This window comes from Telopea speciosissima, chromosome 1 (assembly GCF_018873765.1).
Source record: "Telopea speciosissima isolate NSW1024214 ecotype Mountain lineage chromosome 1, Tspe_v1, whole genome shotgun sequence".
Taxonomy (NCBI): Eukaryota; Viridiplantae; Streptophyta; class Magnoliopsida; order Proteales; family Proteaceae; genus Telopea; species Telopea speciosissima.
In genome coordinates, this window is record NC_057916.1 from 4,488,848 (window position 1) to 4,508,483 (window position 19,636).

At 38.8% G+C, this 19,636-nt stretch overlaps 1 protein-coding gene across 2 annotated transcripts in view; it reads right to left on the reverse strand.

Moving 5' to 3' along the window:
* The window catches only part of LOC122669612 (protein FAM91A1), a 32,556-nt gene extending 14,606 nt beyond the window's left edge, over positions 1-17,950 (reverse strand). The window contains exons 1-10 of one of the 2 annotated variants that reach the window (XM_043866413.1): positions 17,820-17,950; positions 17,626-17,730; positions 15,811-15,959; positions 11,335-11,452; positions 10,538-10,634; positions 9,145-9,251; positions 8,154-8,276; positions 7,831-7,984; positions 5,484-5,544; positions 3,831-4,210 (exon numbers count right to left, since the gene is read on the reverse strand). In XM_043866413.1, the coding sequence (XP_043722348.1) occupies positions 3,831-4,210; positions 5,484-5,544; positions 7,831-7,984; positions 8,154-8,276; positions 9,145-9,251; positions 10,538-10,634; positions 11,335-11,452; positions 15,811-15,938 (1,168 nt within the window). In that variant the 5' untranslated portion in view covers positions 15,939-15,959; positions 17,626-17,730; positions 17,820-17,950. The other variant, XM_043866421.1, reaches the window with a different exon arrangement.
* Between the last annotated feature and the right edge of the window lie 1,686 nt (positions 17,951-19,636).

The window sequence follows — 19,636 nt, forward strand, 5'->3', positions numbered from 1 at the left end:
ATTTTTGCAAGATGGCAAGCCCTTTTATCGAGTTTTGATTTTGACATAACTTACATAAAAGGAGAAATGAATTCAATTCCTGATTTCTTGACCCGTGAATTCTTGCAGGGTCCTAAAACAATTTCTGTTATCATGGCTCCAAAGGAGCCCCCCAAACCAAGTATAAAATCAAAAGGTTCCTATGCTAAACCAACTGCTTCAAGTCAACTAGTCAAAGTGTCCCCCTCCAAAACAATAGTTGAAAGTATTCCTTCACCCAAGTCGTGGCTAGTCAGTCCCACTAAAATAGTTCCTAACACAAGGTCATCCCAATGACTCTCTAGGCCAAGTTCCTCCACACAGTGTCCAAACCAGTTTCTTCCCAAAACTTACCTAAGAGTCAGTATGTCCTCAAACAAGCTTATCAAGACATTTTTGCCCTTGATGACCTCACCAAAGGCCGCAACACTCCTGTGAAAATAGCGAAGGGCTTTTTCCAAGGTTGGGATTTCTATTCCCAAATAGTTCAAAAGGCCAAGAGTTCTATGAGTTCATCCTCGTTGATACTGATTCCATCCGTATCAAACAAAATTTCTACAAAATGAACCAAACTTGGTTACCCATACTTAAGAACCATTTTACAAATTATCCCCAAGGATTGGGGTACACATCCCCTATCTACAAAAGGTTCTCTCAAAACTACGCCAGGAATATCACTATTTTGACTACATGGATGCTTGGCACCATGCTTTCCTGTTCCAAAAATAGTAAGAACCAACATTCCTGGTTCTTTTGTTTCGACTTCAAGTTCTCAAGCCCAATTCCAAATTGGTTCCCTCGTTGGTGGGCCGCCTATGGGCCAATTAATGACATCCTGCGGATCAAGTGTTCGATGCTCTAAGCATTTTTGCCAAAGACACCGAACAAATCCTGAATGACGGATCTCCTAAGATTCTTTATCCATTGCCGTGCCTGGCGTGGATCATATATTGGGAATACGCAATTGGACAATCTGAGGGCCCCAATTGCTCTATCCCTTTTCTAGTAAGAAACTTGAGTCAAGTGGTGGGACAAGTGTGATCTAAGAAGGTGCGCCCCGAGGCCCTTATCCAATCCCTCACAAAGCGAACTTAGTGGCCCTCATGAAGGATCGGACAAGTCGATGTGATGAGACGCCTCAAGCTAAAAGCCAAACAAGCGAGATCGAGGCCCACTGGCTGCCCTCGACATCTGAAGAAGAAAAAGAAGAAACCAGCTCAGTGTTGGGTCCATTGACCCCACCTTCATGAAGGCCAATATGCTCAAGACCGGATGATGGGTGGACCTTACCGATCAACAACTCTCTTCAACAAGGTCCACTGGAAGGTCCATGAGCCAAACTTCCGGAAAAGTGGGCGTTAAGCCCATAGGGTTAGTCTCCAAACCCCGATTTTGGAGAATCGTCGGCCATGACGACATCATAAAAATGGCTCACAAGAATCGACACGTGGTCAGTATCAAAAGTCGTGTCCGGTTACTATCTCTAGTCCTAGATAGTCAAGCCACCTGGGCCCATTCAAATACGGTGAACCATCTAAACCAAACCAATGAGGAAAACGAGTGTCTCGACACGTGGAATGCCTCGGTGCGGTTTTTGAAGTATCTTCTCAAAGATTCCAAGTTCTACCAACAAAGCGGTGAATAGTAAAAATGACTTTTTTGTAGCACTACGGACCAAGACTACTTTCGGCGCCCCGCCTCCAAAGTCAAGACTCTGGGCCCACGACCACATGCTTCTTCGCCCTGCCAAAGATTCCTTCAAGATAAGGTTTGCTTTCGGTGGAAAAGTAAAGCATCCAAAGCCTCCAAAGCTCTATAAAACCCTTGGTCTTCTCCAAGAAGAGGAGGAGGAAAATAGAAGCACGCAGACCTTGTAGCTCGACTCTTCAAGTTCTTACACCCAGTTATTTCGGTTTTTAATTTTATTTTCTTCAAGTGTAATTCATCAAGTGTTCTCAAGTCAGTAACTAAGTTTCATCAAGTGTTCGTCAAGTCGTAGAACTACAAGTTTAAGCCTTTATCTCGGCTTCAAGTTTCCTTCAAGTAAACCCGTAAGTGAATAGTTTTCTTCAAGCTTTCTTCAAGAGTCCCGTATATCAAGAGTGTAATTCAAATTCTCCTAGTAATATAAAATTCAAGATTTTAATTCTCTTTTATCTTCAAATATTGGTCGGCTCCACCTGCACTGTAAGGCTACCCGCAAAACGGTAGACGCCGAGGTTACCCCTCCGAGTGCGCGACCGACCTAGTATGGATCGCAGACTGCTAAGCACACACAAGTTATTATTTCATGACCTTTTCAAGTTTTCACTTGCATATTTTACTTTCATTACTTGCATATTTTATTTGGTATCCTGAGAAACCTACTGGTATCATATATATATATATATATATATGTATGGATTTCATTTAAATTACAATTCTGGCATTCCCCTATTTGACTACCCAATTGACCCTTGCAAATTCTGGTTTATTACCAGTTTGCCCTTTGGCTTGGATTGTATTTAAAAGTGGATTTCCACCAACTTACAGCCATGCTATCCTTTTTTTTCAACACCGTTCTCTTTCAATAATTCTAATTCCCTTCATATCCCATACCTTTGGTATTTACCCATAACACCTTTGGAAACTTCTAGTAAATTACAATTTTACCATTCCTTCCTTTTTTCATACCCATAGCACCTTTGAAGAATTCTAGAAGTTTATACTTTTGCACTATCTCTGACATAATCTCCGTTATTTGTCCACGTGTACTACTACACGTGAGGGGGGGGGATTATGTACAATACACCTGCAGACATTGCAGAACGCAAAACTTGCAGGAACATTGGTGCAAAACATAGAAGATCAGTTTTCTCCACCATTGTCATTGGGTATCCTTCGTTATTGGGTTGAGTTTGCCGTAAGGGGGAGATTGAAGTATTGAAGAGTATTGAAGATATTTGGTTGTTGCCTATTTGAGGACTTTCAGTTGGGTTGATACAGTGTTTTTCCGCTGCCTAACTCAGCTCGTTTCCGCTACTTGCTGCTCTAGTTATTTAACTTCAAAATTTTATGTCATTATGACAATCTGAGATTCATCACTGGTTAGCTATTGAAGATCATTAAAAGCTGTCTTTTTTTGGAAGAAATTATAGTCTCGGTTTGCTGATCATGTCTGTCCAGGTTTTGAAGATCAATTATTTCAAGTTTTTGAAGGTTTATTTGGGAACTACATTCATCTGTCAAATTGGATTCTGCTGCAACTTAGTTTCTTCTCATTTTGTTCAAGTTGGGCATTGATACCTTGTATGCGCCAACTTGAGGGGGAGTGCTTGCATTATTATGGAGTTTTTTTTTTTCCCTTTTAGTTCAAGCTGGATCTTCTTTCTTTACTTATTTGTATAATCCAGCTTGAGGGGGAGTGTTGAGGTACTGTTCATGTGACACTGTTCACGTGAACAGTGATTTGGTTGATATGTGTATCTTCTATTTTCCTAGTCCTAGTTTCTAATTATGTCAAGTCCTAATTCTACTGTGAGTTGTTAGCCTTAGTTTCAGTTTGAGTTGTTAGTTCTAGTTCTTTTTCTATTGTAACTTGGAATCCTATCATGAATAGGAATTCCTAATCTGATTAGGAGTTCCCCTTTCTATTGTAATTTGAGATTATAAATACAAGCATTATGAGGGAGACTGATAAGTTTAACAGTTCTCTCCTCTTCCTCATCTTCTTCTCTTTCTCTCTTCTTCCTCCATTCTCGGTTCTGGTTTTCTTCATCTATATTCTCTAACACATGTATTGTAGCTCACAAAACAGTAGACCAACAACATACCTGGTGAAACAGAACCCATCATGAGATACGATGTTATATTGGCATCAACAACGAAAGCAACACGAGCATGGCCAGAAACTGGCCCATAGTTTTCCGTCCCTGAAACATCTTGTTGAATAGAAATGCCATCAGTGGACATATTTGCAGAGCCGATACTACCACGAGAACCATCTTCTTCGTCACTCAGAATAATATTAGGAGACCCAGTAATGCTTGAATCTTGAAGAATAGATGCAGGGTCAATTACTTTAACTGCCCAGCCCAATCGACATGCAAAAGATGCAGCAGCCTGCAGCTGAGAAAGGTCAGCCTGTAGGGTTGTAGCCAATTCAGCAACAGTTGCATTCTCACTTGAAACAACAAACACAGCATAGAGTAACCTGGAAAAAGAATCTTAGATACTTAGGTATAAACTTCACAGCAAGAACAAAGTTGTACAGGTAAAAAAATGCTTTTAAATGATTCTGAATTTCAGATGTAGGGGATGCAATTCTGATCCATCCCACCAACCTGCCCAATTTCTCCCAGGTTAGGGCCTGCAGTTCTGATCATTGGGCAGGTCTGGGTTCAAGGATCGACATTTACCAACATGACCAGAATGTTCTAGTTCAGCCTATCTTGATAAATCAGGAAGATGGAAAATTTGCCAACATGACTAGAATTTTTTATTCAAACTAATTCATGAAAGTAAATTTCTTAAGGTTACAACAGTGCATTTCCATTGTACTATGCTTTTTATTTTGGTGAGAAAGATGCCTTGCATAAATTCATGTACTAATCAGTCCACATAGCAAAATGGGTATAAGATTCTTTTAATACCATTTTATTCATATATTTTGTAGAGGTGATATGGAATTTAATCAGGTGAGAGGGCTCTAGACCCTCTAGACAATCAAAATATGTATAACAATTTTTTGCCCGAAAAGATTAGTTCCATTGGGGAAAAAATAGTAACATTTTTCAATTTAAAGAGAAAATTTATTCTTTTTTTCCATAAGAAAATAAAAATCGGACTTTGAGCATTTTCGATTTTATGTTTCGTTGTTTTGAGACTTCCAAGCATTCAAGCTCTTCATCTTCTAGAATTCCACCCTTCTTATTTGATCCGACTTTCTAAGCATCTGTAGATGTATGAAGGCAGCAAAGCAACACAATAAAATGGGCAAAGGGAGGAAGAGAGGGAATCTTTGGAAATTCTCAAACCAGTTCCGTTTTGGGATGGATTTGAGTTGGGTTATTTATTAAATAGCATGCCAACTAGACCAGTTGCTGCCTTTGTTTAGTTATAATGTTATAAGTATATAACCATGCATTACATTACGTCGGTGGGAATCCCATCCAAGCTCTGAGGCCCATGCCAATGCAGTGGTGGACCCACTAGACTGCTGGGATCCCTGCCATCGCAATACAACACAGCAGTCATAGTTGTCAAGGCGTCGCCTAGGCGTCCAGGTGCCTTTGTCACGCCTTAAATTCTAGTGTCGCTTTCGTCGCCTAGGCGACGCCTTGTCGCATTGTTGGTGTCGCCTTAGTTTCTGACCCCCTCACTCGCCTTGGTTCGCCTAGGCGCCTTGCCAACTATGCACAGCACAAACACGGCTTAGCATTTTCAGTAACATCAGAAACCACTAACAGTGTTCTGAAAGAACTTACTCTTCAATGGGATCTTCATAGGACTGCTCCCTGTTAGAAACAAACCCTTCCAGCCTGGAAACTGAATCAGTATAAATGTTAATGACTCAAACTTGCATTTACAAATAAACAAAAAGCATAAGAAATTCAATTCAGTGTTGAGGGGCTGATAAACATTAAGTTCTTCCCACATGCCCTTAAGGGTCCTGTAGTACTCAACCACATACCTATCACCTTGCTTGAAAAAAAAAATTCACATAGCGATCATACACACGAGCCATATTTTTATCTTGGGAAAACTTTCTTCCAAATCATTCCTTACATCTTTGGCAGTAGTATGATACATAACATTTGAGAAATTAACAAATCCATACAATTCCACAGCCACACAAGAAGTGTCATCCACTCCTCATAACCTTTAGAGTTGGCATAGGGAGGTTCTGACATTAAGTATCTTAATTTCCCTTTCACAATGATATATACATATACAGCCTGTGTCCATAGAAGACAGTTGGATGCACCATTATTTATTTATTTATTTATTTTTATTTTTTTTGGGGGGGGGGGGTGTTAGATGCACCATTAAAATTAATGGCAGTGATTTGGACATTCACAAAGTCCACAAAATATATTGAATCACCCATTGAATATATAACAGGAGCACGATAATACGTGGACAAACAACAGTAATAAGAAAATAGAATAAACTGGTGACTAGCATAGTTCTTAATCTCGCTAGAAACTGCAAGCTTTGACCGAGATATCTCGGTTTCGAAAGAAACTGAGACGAAACCTTGGTTTTTTTTTGTTTTTTTTTATGAAGGTGTAATCATACAAACCACACACCAATCTCAAAAGGTGACGAAACCTTGAGTTGATACTGACTTGTACCAAGTTTTGACTGGTTCGATCATATTTCACACATTTCGGTAGTTTCGACCAATTTTGACCAGTTTCAACAAGTTTTGACCAGCCCATGACATGTCGAGTTTTGCCAAGAAAATACCAGGTTTCGGTCAAACTGATGTGGATCACAAGTCCATATGTACCCGCAGGAACAAGCCCCAAAACCAGCCCAGCAAGGTTGTGGATTCAACTGCTGTGAGAAGCAGCCTGGTCGGATGAAGTGGCAATTTTTCGTTGGTTCGATGGAGCATCAAACGCAGCCTGGTCTGATGATGTGGCAAGTTTTCGTTGGTTCGATGGAGCATCATCACCTAAGGCAGCCCCAGCCTAGAGAGAAGCATGAAGAAGAAGAAAAGAGACCAAGACAGAAATTTAAATTAAAAAAAAGTTACTATTTACATGAACAGTACCCGAGTTACTGTTCACGTGAACAGTGATTTGGGGGCTGATATGGACAGCTGGTGTGAAGATCTGATTTTATTTTGTTACCATTCTGTTAGTAGTACCTAGTTACTAAATCTATTAGTTTCTATTTTTGTTTCCTTTTGTTTAGAAGGCTGGATCCATAAAACCTTAGTAGTTTCTATTTTCAGCTAGTTGCTATTTTCCTACCTTCTATTTTGGTTTTAGGAAGTTTCTATTTTATACTCTCTATTTTGTAAGCTTGCCTAAGCTATTAATAGGCCCCCTATTGTAAGAAAGGATCAGACTTGGAGAAAAGAAATTTCAGGCCTTGTTGCCATCAGTTATGGGAGTTTGCTCCTATGTTCAACATTTGAGATAGCTGTGCGTGAGAGAACTAGGCTGAGAGAGCCATTCCCCTACCACCCCTTCTCTTCTATCTTCTCTTCTTTATCTTCTTATCCTTTATGTTCTCCATTCATATGTAATAGAAAACAACAATTAAAAAAAAAAAAAAAAGAGTTCTAGTTATTTAATTTGTTCTTTATCGTGATGATCCTGGCTGCAATCGATCTCCCGCTGGTTTCCCTGGTTCGAGGTCAATTCCTGCATTACAAACTCTGGGAAACCATGTTTTGCCGAGCAAATACCAAGTTTTGACTGGTTCGACCATGTTTTTGGTTTATATGTAGAGTTTCATATAAACCAAAAACAGCATAGGTTGCTGCAAACCACAACAAAATAAATCCCTAATGGGACTCTCAAATCAAGATTAAAAAAGGATCACAACCACTGGCTGTTCAATGCTCTAGTACCATGTGATAGTTTCAGGCCTAGAACAGAACCGAGAGAGAGAGAGAGACAAACAAACACAGTACAAATCCCATAAGTATATCTAAACTAATACAACATTTACAACTTAAGATACTACAAAATCCATCCGGTCCATAATTGTATGGCAAAGGCAAACAAACACAGTTCAAACCCAAAGAGAACTATAGTGCATCAAGTTTACAACAGAGAATATTCGACAAAGCAAATCCATGTGTGCATTAATTACCTTTAAAACGATCATCAGGATATACAGGAACATCAAAGTAGACCAATCCTCGTCGGTATAGACCCTGTACAATGTCAGGATCAAAAAGGACAAATGAATTTGCTTCCTCCTTACAAACTTTGTCTATCGTTGACATCTCTTCTTCAGTGAGTTTCTACAAGAATGAAAAAAGAGTAAGACCACACATGACCACAGAAAGACAAGTATTGTCAAATGAAATGCCCATGAGAAATTGGTGTATCCATAGAATTGCCAACTCCATTAAAGAATTTTATGTGCTAAACATTATATTTCTAAACAGAGGGAAATTTTACAAACTTCACCTTAAATTCTTCCACTGTGAAGTTAACGAGGCAAACTCCCCACCATGGTTCAATTGGAAAGTCTACAGGTTGCATTGGCAATAGTTCTTTTGCAATTGACTTGTTCAGCTTCCACATAATTTTCTGGCAATACCCAACAGAGAATATGATGGTCAAGACAAATTAAGTGCATTCACTGACAAGGTAATGACTTTGCAAATGAAACTTTCATGCAGGACTGATATTAATAACCCACAAGAAGACAGCTGTTAAATACTGGAAGAATTACTCAGTGAAGTTCTGGAAATTGTAAACAAGAAGAGAAGAGAGTTTGCAGTCCTCTCAAGCAAATGACATCAATAAAAATGCCACCACATGAGGCAGAGATTATAGGTAATCCTCATTGCAGAATTCTGAGGATTCAGAATGCTGGCATAATTGTTGAAACAGGAGCTTATCAGAAACCAAATAAGTTTTAGAAGACTGCCAGTAGCTAAATTATCCTATTAGAGTTCTTTTAATTTCCTTGCTTCATGTCTATGCCAGACCAATACAACTGTGATTAAATTAATGAATTCTATTAATCACTAGAGAGGTAGGGGTTTGAAAATGGTGACTCGTATGCTGGTCCAGCCAGGAGTTGTTTTGTTAAGGAGTTCTTATGAGTAGTCTTTAGGGTTGTATGGATGAACGGTATATTTGTCTAAGCGGCTCCCATGATTGGGAGAAACTCCAACTCAGGCTTCACAGCCTTTAGCACAATGGCCTCAAAGAGAACTCCAACTTTTTGCTCCACATCAAGGAAATAAGCACCATCCCTCTAATGGCTCCACATCCTTCTAATGAGTTCTTATGTGTTTTTTTCCCCCTCTGATCTAATGGTTTGAATATGTATAATCATGCTTAAATAGGCTTGCCTTGAATTTAGCACATCTTCTAATGAGTTCATATGTGTCAATATCACACACAAAGATGAATATTAGCACATCTGCGACCAATTAGTAACCAGTACCTTAGATCTGCACTTGTTCATGATATCAATAAATTCATTTCTTCCTATTCCAGTAAGTCTCAAGGCATCTGCAGCACTAAAATTCGGGATACTGTCATAAGGTTGTTCTGCAGGAAATAGAAGTATGTGAGATATCTCTTAGATTCCTCAACATGTTAAGTTAATATGGATGCAAAAGTATAACCTGTGTCTCACACGCAAAGGCTAAAGAGATAATCACAAAAACATAGAAGGCAAATGTTGCATGAATAGATAAAAACAAATATAGATGAACAATATACGATATCAAACAATAGCATCCACACACATCACATCTGTGTGAATCTACTACGAGTCTATGAGTGTAAATATCTATGTAAAAGATTTATTTGTGTGCCATTAGGTGTGCTCAATAAGTGATCTCCCTATTATGTCATAGATCCAGGACATGCATTAGACAGAGAATCCACCAGATGGACCATATGCAGTTTCCAGTTCCACATCAACCATTTATGTCAACATTTATTCTGCACTTTTGCTCTTCCCTAGCGATGCAAGGTATTTAATTTAAAACCCAACAAAAACAAGATCTTGATTTTCCCAAGTGGTGAAGCAGTGAAGGGCTACTTCCTGAAACTTGCCACAGGGGCAGAGGATGCATTGGCAAACAAGTTGTCCCAATTTTTATGTAGAAAATAGTCAGAAATCTGCCATGTTAGTTGAGCAACTAGAGATCAAAGAAAAAAGATTGATAACTAAAAAAGCCATTACCCAATACTGGTCCCGCATATGCAGGGTCCTGGGAGGGGTGAGTTTGGAGATGGTCCTAATCTTCGGCCTTTTTTTTGTGTAAAGTGGCCACTTTCAAGACTTGAACCCGGACATTTGCCCTAGAAGCATGGTTTGAGGAATCAGGATAGAATCAGCAGAATCAGCTGATTCAGATCGGAATCAACCGAGATCGATCCCGATCCCGATCCCAGCTGATTCAGATAGGGGTTTCTAAGCTTTTTGGCCGATTCAGATCAGAATCAGTGGCAACCAATGCCTGGCAGCCTGAACCTTTTACCATTGATCCAAGCAATGGCCCCTAAAAATGCATAATCTGCCTCCAATACTCATTACTCATTGTCTGTAGAGATTACCTCAGAAATAGAATAGGTAATCCAAATTTGTCTCTTACTTTCAGTGATGCAATATATGCTGGGTATAGAAAATTTATAAAATTCTGAAGAAGTCAACAAATAGCATCCCAAAATGCAACTCTGAAATCTGTGATGCAAGACACTACTGAAAGTTAATCCAATAGGCTGTAACTGTGCATCAAGAAAAGATGTTCTCTGAAATAGCAAAACTCAATAAAAAGATCATAATCTACTGCCAATAAATGTTCTTAGAAGGCATAATCTGTTACCATTTCTCATGACCTCAAAGATCATGTCACAGTAGTATCTGAAAGGTGATACCCTCATCACTCGACAAATGTACTCTGCAAGGTGATATGGAAACAGCTGCAAAGAATTAAGAAACAAATGTGTCAATCCACATAGAGAGTGGGAACAGCAAGAAAAGCAGTGACTAAATATTCAAAATCTGCAATCAACAGCACAGTTTTCTTCGCTCCATAATTTTCTGGCTAGAAAGGGCTGTTAGCCTCACCCTCCAAACATCAGAACATGGAAGTCGTTAATGGGAGACATATCCAATACCAGTATAACCACCAAAAAGTGAATCTCTCACATTTGCACCACTGTAGGATTAAGAGAAATCAATTCTTTCTTAACTGCAAGTTCTCTAAATTTCACTCTTTCTATTTGCAATTCTCGTCATTACTTTACATCTGAGTCCACTTGCTACCATATTTGGCAGTGATAATGTTCAAGTAGGGGCAACACAAATTACTAAGAATGAAAATGCAACCCAAGGGCAGGGCCATCTAAAAGGATAATATGCCTAAAGGAACATGGAGAGAATGCTGCTTCAATCCAATAACCAGCAAGGCAGACAAAGAGCAGACTTAGGAAGCTGATTCAATTGACAGATAACCAATAGAGCATTCTCTGACAATCAAAGGTAACCAGCAGACAGATACAATCAACAGGGTAAATTACAGCACAGATTGTAATTACACAATGACTGCCACATGATCATCCTTCCTAGACAATGTTATTGCCAATAAAATAAGAAAGCATGTTTTGGTTCAAAACGCACCGCTAGATTCTTTCGCAGATAACGCATCATCTCTTCATAATATTCACCTTCTTTACAAACTTTTCGTGCAAAACAAGTGTTCCATTGGAGCCGCTTCTTTATGCAATGGTCAATTACTCTGCATTAAGGTAGCAATGAGAGAATTAGAGTTAGATGAAGGCACCGAAAAAACTCATCCAAGAAAAGCATGGAATATGAACACAAGAGGATCCGTAATCATGATGGAAAAGTAAATAAATTCTCAGAGTAATGATCAGGAAAGATAGCTGTCACGTTGTAGCAGATCTGTCAGGTATGTTTTCTGGTATAAAAGGCTTTCTTCAAGTTGGCTAGATTCTTCTTGATTAGCCTCCATTCTTCCTTTCATGGGTGGCTCTTCTTTTTTTTTTTTTTTTTTACTTTTTTGTTTGGATAAATTTATTTTTAAAGAAGATAGGAAAACAAGGATCATATACAGCAACCAACAAAGGTTGGGGAAACCTCAACAGGAACTACACGATGGAGTAAGGGCCCAAAGGCTTAATAATCCGACTTAGCCAACTCATCAGCTATGGTTCTGAAAAGTCCACATACCACCCCTGCAAATTCCATGTACCACCCCTACTTTACCCCCCTAATTCCAGATAAGTCCAAACCGTTAAGTTTAGCTGTTAAGTGCTAAAAACTTGACCATTTTGCCCTTTCTTATATGTTTATAAATTTGAAAAGACCTAATTGCCCTGACCTATTTGTTCATAATATGAAAAGACCTTTTTGCCCTAACCTAATTTGATAAGACCCTTTTACCCCCACTATTTGTTCTTAAGAACCTAACCCAACCTAATTACTAAAATGCCCTTGCTAGGGCATAATTACCAAAATACCCTCATCTTCCATTTCTGAAACTTCTCTCAAAAGATTCAACATTAATCTATCTCGATTTTGTTTCCTCAAGGTGTTAGGTGTTTCACCCATGAATTCTATTCCAAACTATTCCAGTTCTATTGGATATCTTTAGATTTCGAGCTTTATGAACCCTAGCTTTGGAATTCTGCTTCCTGCGAATTCTTCCCGTGGGAATTCAGATATAGAGATTCCTTTAATCTAACTCTTGGAACAGTAATCGTGAAAAATACTGATGTTAACTACCTTACCACAACGCCCAAAAGACATAGGGCTTGATTAAAATACATAAAGACCACTTGAGTATTGCATGCTAGCCTTCCCAATTATGTAAATAGTGTTTCTTTTGCTGATTCACTGAATTGATTGCTTTCACAGAACTACGTATGTTCAAGAACAGGTTAATATAGGATCTGGGCCACCGGGTTCTAGGATCAAGTGGTTTCGTTCTTCAAGTGATGAACCTAGGTTTATCAATACAGTTACATTCGACAGTAAGGATGGTTCTCCCACACTTGTTATGGTTCACGGTTATGGTGCTTCTCAAGGGTTCTTCTGGAATTTTGATACTGTTGCTAGTCGTTTCAGGGTCATTGCTATTGTTATGCAATAGATTAATGTTGAATCTTTTGAGAGAAGTTTCAGAAATGGAAGATGAATTTTGGGGAAGATGAGGGTATTTTGGTAATTATGCCCTAGCAAGGGCATTTTAGTAATTAGGTTGGGTTAGGTTCTTAAGAACAAATAGTGGGGGTAAAAGGGTCTTATCAAATTAGGTTAGGGAAAAAAGGTCTTTTCATATTATGAACAAATAGGTCAAGGCAATTAGGTCTTTTCAAATTTATAAACATATATGAAAGGGTAAAATGGTCAAGTTTTCAGCACTTAACAGCTAAACTTAACGGTTTGGACTTATCTGGAATTAGGGGGGTAAAGTAGGGGTGGTACGTGGAATTTGCAGGGGTGGTACGTGGACTTTTTAGAACCTTAGGGGGGTACGAGGAATATTGGGTGCATTACAGGGGGGGGTACGTGTACTTTACCCATTCTTCTTGATTAGCCTCCATTCTTCCTTTCATGGGTGGCTCTTCTTTTTCTTTCCTTTTTTTTCCTTTTTTGTTTGGATAAATTTATTTTTAAAGAAGATAGGAAAACAAGTATCATATACAGCAACCAACAAAGGTTGGGGAAACCTCAACAGGAACTACACGATGGAGTAAGGGCCCAAAGGCTTAATAACCCGACTTAGCCAACTCATCAGCTATGGCATTGGCTGGAAACATCCTCCATACTCCATACAAAGGAAAAATCTCAGTTGGCACATAAGGCTCCAACTCTCTGGATGAAGTGCATTTGTCTCAAAGGACCTCTATTCCCCCACTTGAAGCCATCCAATCATCAGTTTAGAATCACCTTCTATGAGCAAATGCACCATTCATGTTGAAGAGTTCTCTCAATACTCTGCATGACCGCTTTCAACTCCTCAGCAATTGAATCATAATAACCAATAGGACACGGGTCGGGGGGAGAGGGGGGACAGTAGCATTGACCTCTCATGGTCTCTAAACACACCCTAACCCAACTGGCCCCGGATTGCCGATGGAGCTGCCATCAACGATGGGAGGGATCTCATGCTTATGTTCTTTTAAATGACACGTTCTTTTGCAGTTTCACCTCCAAATGTGGAGCAGGAAACTCAGGACAAATTCCTAGTAAACCTGCAGAAATGGGCTGGGTTTCTCATGAGGCCTTGTGGGAATTACAATAAGACCTTGGAACAACATAGGGGTTGAAGTGCATGACAAATATAAAGAGAGCCAGAATCTAGGTCACAGCAGATCTGAAATCTCGGTTCTGTTTTTCCAGTTCCACTGCTTTGTTTATATGCTGCTACCTGAATTGTGTGTCTGTCTCCCTTCCAAATTTGGTCTTTTGTGAGCTCTAGGACTCCAGTACTGTTTTACTCTATCTATGCTGGATATCTACTGTTAAAAAGTACTTTCATTGCCTCTGTTGCACCTTTCCTGTTTCTGCAACTAAAGCTTTTATTACAGAACCAATTTAGACCAGATTACAATCTGATTCTGCTGCACCCGCTAAGGCTGAAGAGAATTTAATTTCTTCTAAACCACATGATAAAGGACCATCAATTGCCCACTTGGCCTGAATATTAAGTCTGAGTTAGGATTTTGATTCTGCAGGATTTGTCTTTTTACCCCTAATTTCTGTTTTCTGATTTCCAGAATATCCCAGTTACTGTTTAAGGCATCACAAAAATATTCTTTTTTTTTTTTTTTTGTGGGGAGGGTAATGCAAACTCGACCTCGAACCAGGGAAAACCAGTGAGAGATTGATTGCAGCAGGATCAATACAATAAGGAAGAACAAAATTGAATAACTGAAACTTTTTTTTTTATCTCTCTTTTCTATTTACATATGAAAGAAGAACATTAAAGGATAAAGAAGAAGAAGAAGAGGATAGGGGACTCTCTCAGTCCAGAGTCTCTCATCCAGGGCCTCTCACCCACGGTCTCTCACCATCTCTGTCTCTCACAGCTTCAACCATAGCTCTCTTTTCTTCAATCTCTGTCCCTTTTCTGCTCCGACATGTACACTTATTTATAATCAACTCATCAATGGTTACAAAATTAGCAACTTTCAATAGTGTGTGGGAGAGTGCTTGGCTGCCAATAAAACTGAAAAAAGAAACTAACATAAAAATAGAACTCTAGCTATTGACCCAATAACAATGCAAGAAAATAGAAACTAATAGATAATATCCTAACAAATATTGGCAGCATCTCATCCAAGCCAGCTGTCGATATTGAGCCCCACAACACTATTCACGTGAACAGTAACTTTCTTTTTTATTTAATTCTGTCTTGGTCTTCTTCATGCTTCGATCTACATCAGAGGGGGGGAAGAAGCATCACATCAAGATTCTTCTCAGTCTTCATTACCATTTGCACTTCAAGTAACCATACTTTTGTTCCATTCCAGCAGATTTCTACTACATTAAAATTTTTATTAGTATTAGGCTTATGAGGTCTTACATTATTTCATGTCTATGACGGCTTGCATTGTTTCGTTTCTGAGTACTCAAATACAAGTGTTATCTTGAAAAATGAAATTGGATGCTAGCACCTATGCAATCCATTGACCAGAAATCAACACATCCAAACATCACCAATTAACAGAAAGAACATGCACCACAAAGAAAGGGCAGACTGCAGAGACAGGAGTGATCAAGAGCTGCTTTTGGTAAAGGGACAATACTATAAAAAAAGAAAACATGATAATGAGCTCTGTTTTCATTACAAGAAAATATCAAGTTAATATGTTTTAAACCTCAAATTTCCACAGATTTCCTTTGGAGCAAATTTGCAGGTCATATTTGAGCCAGGAAAATTCCAGGCAATTTTCTGCATGTGTCAATTCCGGGATATCTTCTTGTGGCCAACCTATCCGTTTGTTAAATGAATTCACAGACTACAGCTCCATTTTTTAAACATACATAGAAGGAAAAAGGGGCAATGAGAAGACGGCTGCACAGGCACACAGTTATGGTATATATGTAAGCAGAAACTGTTTTAACCTTCTATGCCACTCTTCTTTAGAAGATAGAGTGACTTGAAGTCGTTTCGGAAGATTCTCCCAAGGGCATTCTTCCTTAATTGACTTTAGAAGAAGTTGTTCCTCAATAGTAGCTGGCACGTGCTGCATCTTAATGTCTTAATGCTCTCCCTGAAAATAGATACAAAAGAAGAAAATCATCAGTTGAAATTTTTTAAATTGATTTATATAGGTCAAATTTAACATATAGTCACGCATTGAAATTTAACTATTGGTCTTCTCTATAACATACAAGAGACTGCAATATATTAGATTTTAATAGAGTGGAGCCTGGAAATGAATCCAAGTCTTGAAGTCTAGTCTACTCAAATCAACCTTACCTCAACTAATAACATGTTAGATCGTTACTCCACCAATGCTTTTGCACTACAATTCCCAATTTCAGATGAAAGAGGAGGGAGGGTGCATAAAGTTGGCAGCCAGCATTCAAGGGGCATCCAAAAAAGTAAGAATAATAACTAAAAGCTAACCCTCTAAAGAAGTTTGCCAGATTGCCAGATACTAAGAACTCTGACAAAATTTGATGAAAGGGGTGGTATGCCCATGCCTTACAATATAAACTTTGACAATGGTTGGTGCACATTGAACCTTATTTTCATCAGAAGTTGCCCTATACAAACACGAGTGAGATCCATGGGAGATGAGAACCCAAACCCATCTCACTTGTCAAGTTGCAGCCCCTACACCGCCCCTCCCCAAAAAAATGACAAGGTAGGGGAGGTGGCTTATATTAAGTCCAATTGACAAAACTTACAAAAATGCCACTAAATTTCCTTTCTTTTCTTCTCTTTTTAGCCTTTTGTGGGGGGGAGGGATGGGGTAAGTGGACGAATACTGGATTCCATTACTTTGAAATGGCATTCTCATAATTTCATGAAACAGGAAGTCATTTGAACACTTCTGCCTGTAATTTGACTAGTAACATTGGTTTGAGCTTCCCAATCACATGGCCACACGCTTCATCTTTCCATGTCTGCTGTGTGGCCAGAGAGATGATCATGTAATAATTAAAAATTCATGACCTCTTGAGATTTAGTGTCCCCCCCCCCCCCAACTCTGAACAGACTTCAACAAGACATGGCGTGCCTCCAATAGCAATGTAGACCGAAAGGCTCCATCACTCAACACTATCAAAATTTTGAAAATGCTTCTTGATGTAAACCAATTGCAGTACCAATAGAATCAAATTTCTAAATGGATTACAGAAAAATGCAAGGATTTTTTTTTCCAGGTTCTAATGAAGTGAGAAAGGAATGAGTTTTGATGTTCAAAAATAATTGCAGTTCCCAAACACCCCCCAAAAATTCAGTGCAGTTTTTTCTTCTGCTGATAAAGTTACATCTAGTAAACAACCAACCCCCCCCCCCCCAACCGCAGAAAATTTTATTATAGTAAGATTTGCTTACAGAAACAAAGACATAGTGGCCTTAAGGTCAAAAACAATGATCACCACACCTTTCAAAGTCACAACGCTGCACAGTGTAGAAATTTCAAGCAATATAGCAGTTGAAAAATAAAATATATTTTTAGAGAGAAATATGAACATCATCAAACGTGCGGGATTAAGTCATATCTAATCAAGATGTCGCAACAAATCTTTGTAGCGACCTCCGGAGTCTAACTGATAATCACCCACAGAGTCTCATTCCTTTTTTTTTTCCCTTTCTCCTTTCCCTCCGTCTCAGTGTTGATGTTTCAATGCTATATAAGGACTACCTACAGAATTACAGCTACTGATGAACACAACATTTCAGGGAAGAAGAAAAAGCAACTTCACCAGAATCACTGCCTTTAAGCTTTTCCCAGACCGCTCCAGATCAACCGCTCAGCAGACAGAGATATCATGCTAGAAAAGACCACCACTAGTTTGATGTTTTGATATCTGATAATGTTCAGATGAATCATAAACCAAAAATTGAGGGGATCGGAGTAATGGTATCAAATAGTAAAACAGCGCAGTAGTGGAGTTACCTGGTTTTGCTGGCATTGGCTATAGAAACCATGAACGGATCGATCTAGGTTTCCGAATTTTCTTCGACTGCTGGATTTGAATTTCGCAGTGACTTCGGACGTGAGAGAAACTACGGAACAAGTCAATGTTATGTTTCTGCGTTTCTAACGTTTTTCTTATCGGAAAAGTGTCCTGTGGGAGACTGTACCGCCCACGCCAAGACACAGTGGGGACGAAATGACTACCCTACCCCCAATGAAAGGTTGAAATCCCATCCTCATGATGCTTCCACATGCGTCTTAGTTGGTCCTATGCATGGGCAGAAGCTAAGCTACCTCACAGAAAACTAATCAATGCACGAGGCTTCCTCCATTACGGGGTCATAATATACGCAGCTTTACCCCCTGCTCTCGTAAAGAGGCTCCCTCACAGAGAACTCTAGCCCATAAATAGTGGAGTATTATAAAAAGGTGTGTAGTAAAGAATGTTGCTCATTGGGCTTTGCACTAGCATGGGGCCAACATGGTAAAACAAAACTTTAAAAATCATAGTACATGGTTGCATGGACATACATCGTAGTATATTTTGATTGAATTGAGATATAAAATGACGTGATACATTGTCAATTCAAACCCTAACATATCATCCAATTGTCAAAATTGCCACATCATTTTATCATGTAGAAAAACTATGTGGTGTGCGAAGGTTGTCTAATTACATTTTTCCCTTGTCTACTGAAAGGCAAAATGATCTCTAGTCTTCATAACCAATTGTACTTTTGGATCTTGCACCTTTTAGAAGGGTTATGTCTCAATTCATGGATTTTTATCCTTTCAATTTCTAACATCCTCCATTTCTGTTAATTTTCCCCCTTAAGATATTGACACTTGTCATGCTTTAATCCGACAGTCAAAATTAAGGATTCAGATTCCCAACCTTAATCATGGTTTTGCAAACCCAACCCTCCTCTCCCTCCTCTCTCTCTCTCTCTCCCCAACGACGGCAACCTCTACTCTCCTCTCCTCTCCCCCCACCGGCCAATACTTCCCTTTCTTCGTCAAAACTTGTTTTTGTGCTTATGTAAGAATCAGAAACATGGATGGATTAAAAAATTAAAAAAAATAGAAATGTGAAAGCAGAGAAATCAAATGCTGCTTTTTTCACATAAAAATTAACCGGAAGAACCCAAACAGATGTAGTGGGACTAAGAATTTTTTACTTTTTTTTTTTTTTTGTTAATTTAAGCTAATGAGGAATTTGAACTTCAACCCAGGTTTTACATGGCAATAGCATTTTATTGATTTGTACACTTAAACAAACAAAAAATATATGCAATTTTCATATGAAAATTTAGACCTTTGAACCTTCTTGATTACTTTCTCCTTTATTGTCCATTTGGAGTCCATGACTTGCAAAATATCTTACTTTTATAAAGATTATTTCCACCCAATTCTTGAAATCGGAAGCAGGGCTTTTGAAGGCTAATTCATGAGTTAGAGATCTTAAACCGTCACTTCTCTTTGAAATCTGCTAAATTCCACTTATTCTAAAGTTTTTATATATAAATTCCAGTCTATAGAAAACACTATAAAACCTAACTTCTTTTCTTCAACCTGAATTCTTGCATTTACTTCATTTTCTTCTGAAGTTTGTGCATTTGTAATTTTTGTCTAATTTCAGCTCTTTGAAAAAAGTTTTGGAACTAAGGATGAATTAATAAGGTGATTGGGACAATGAATCTGCTTCTCCTCTCTCCAACATAGAAAGTTTGGATCGAAAATCCTTGTTCATAGTAGCCTTGGTGTTGCTCGCCTCGCTGATTATCACGACGGAACCC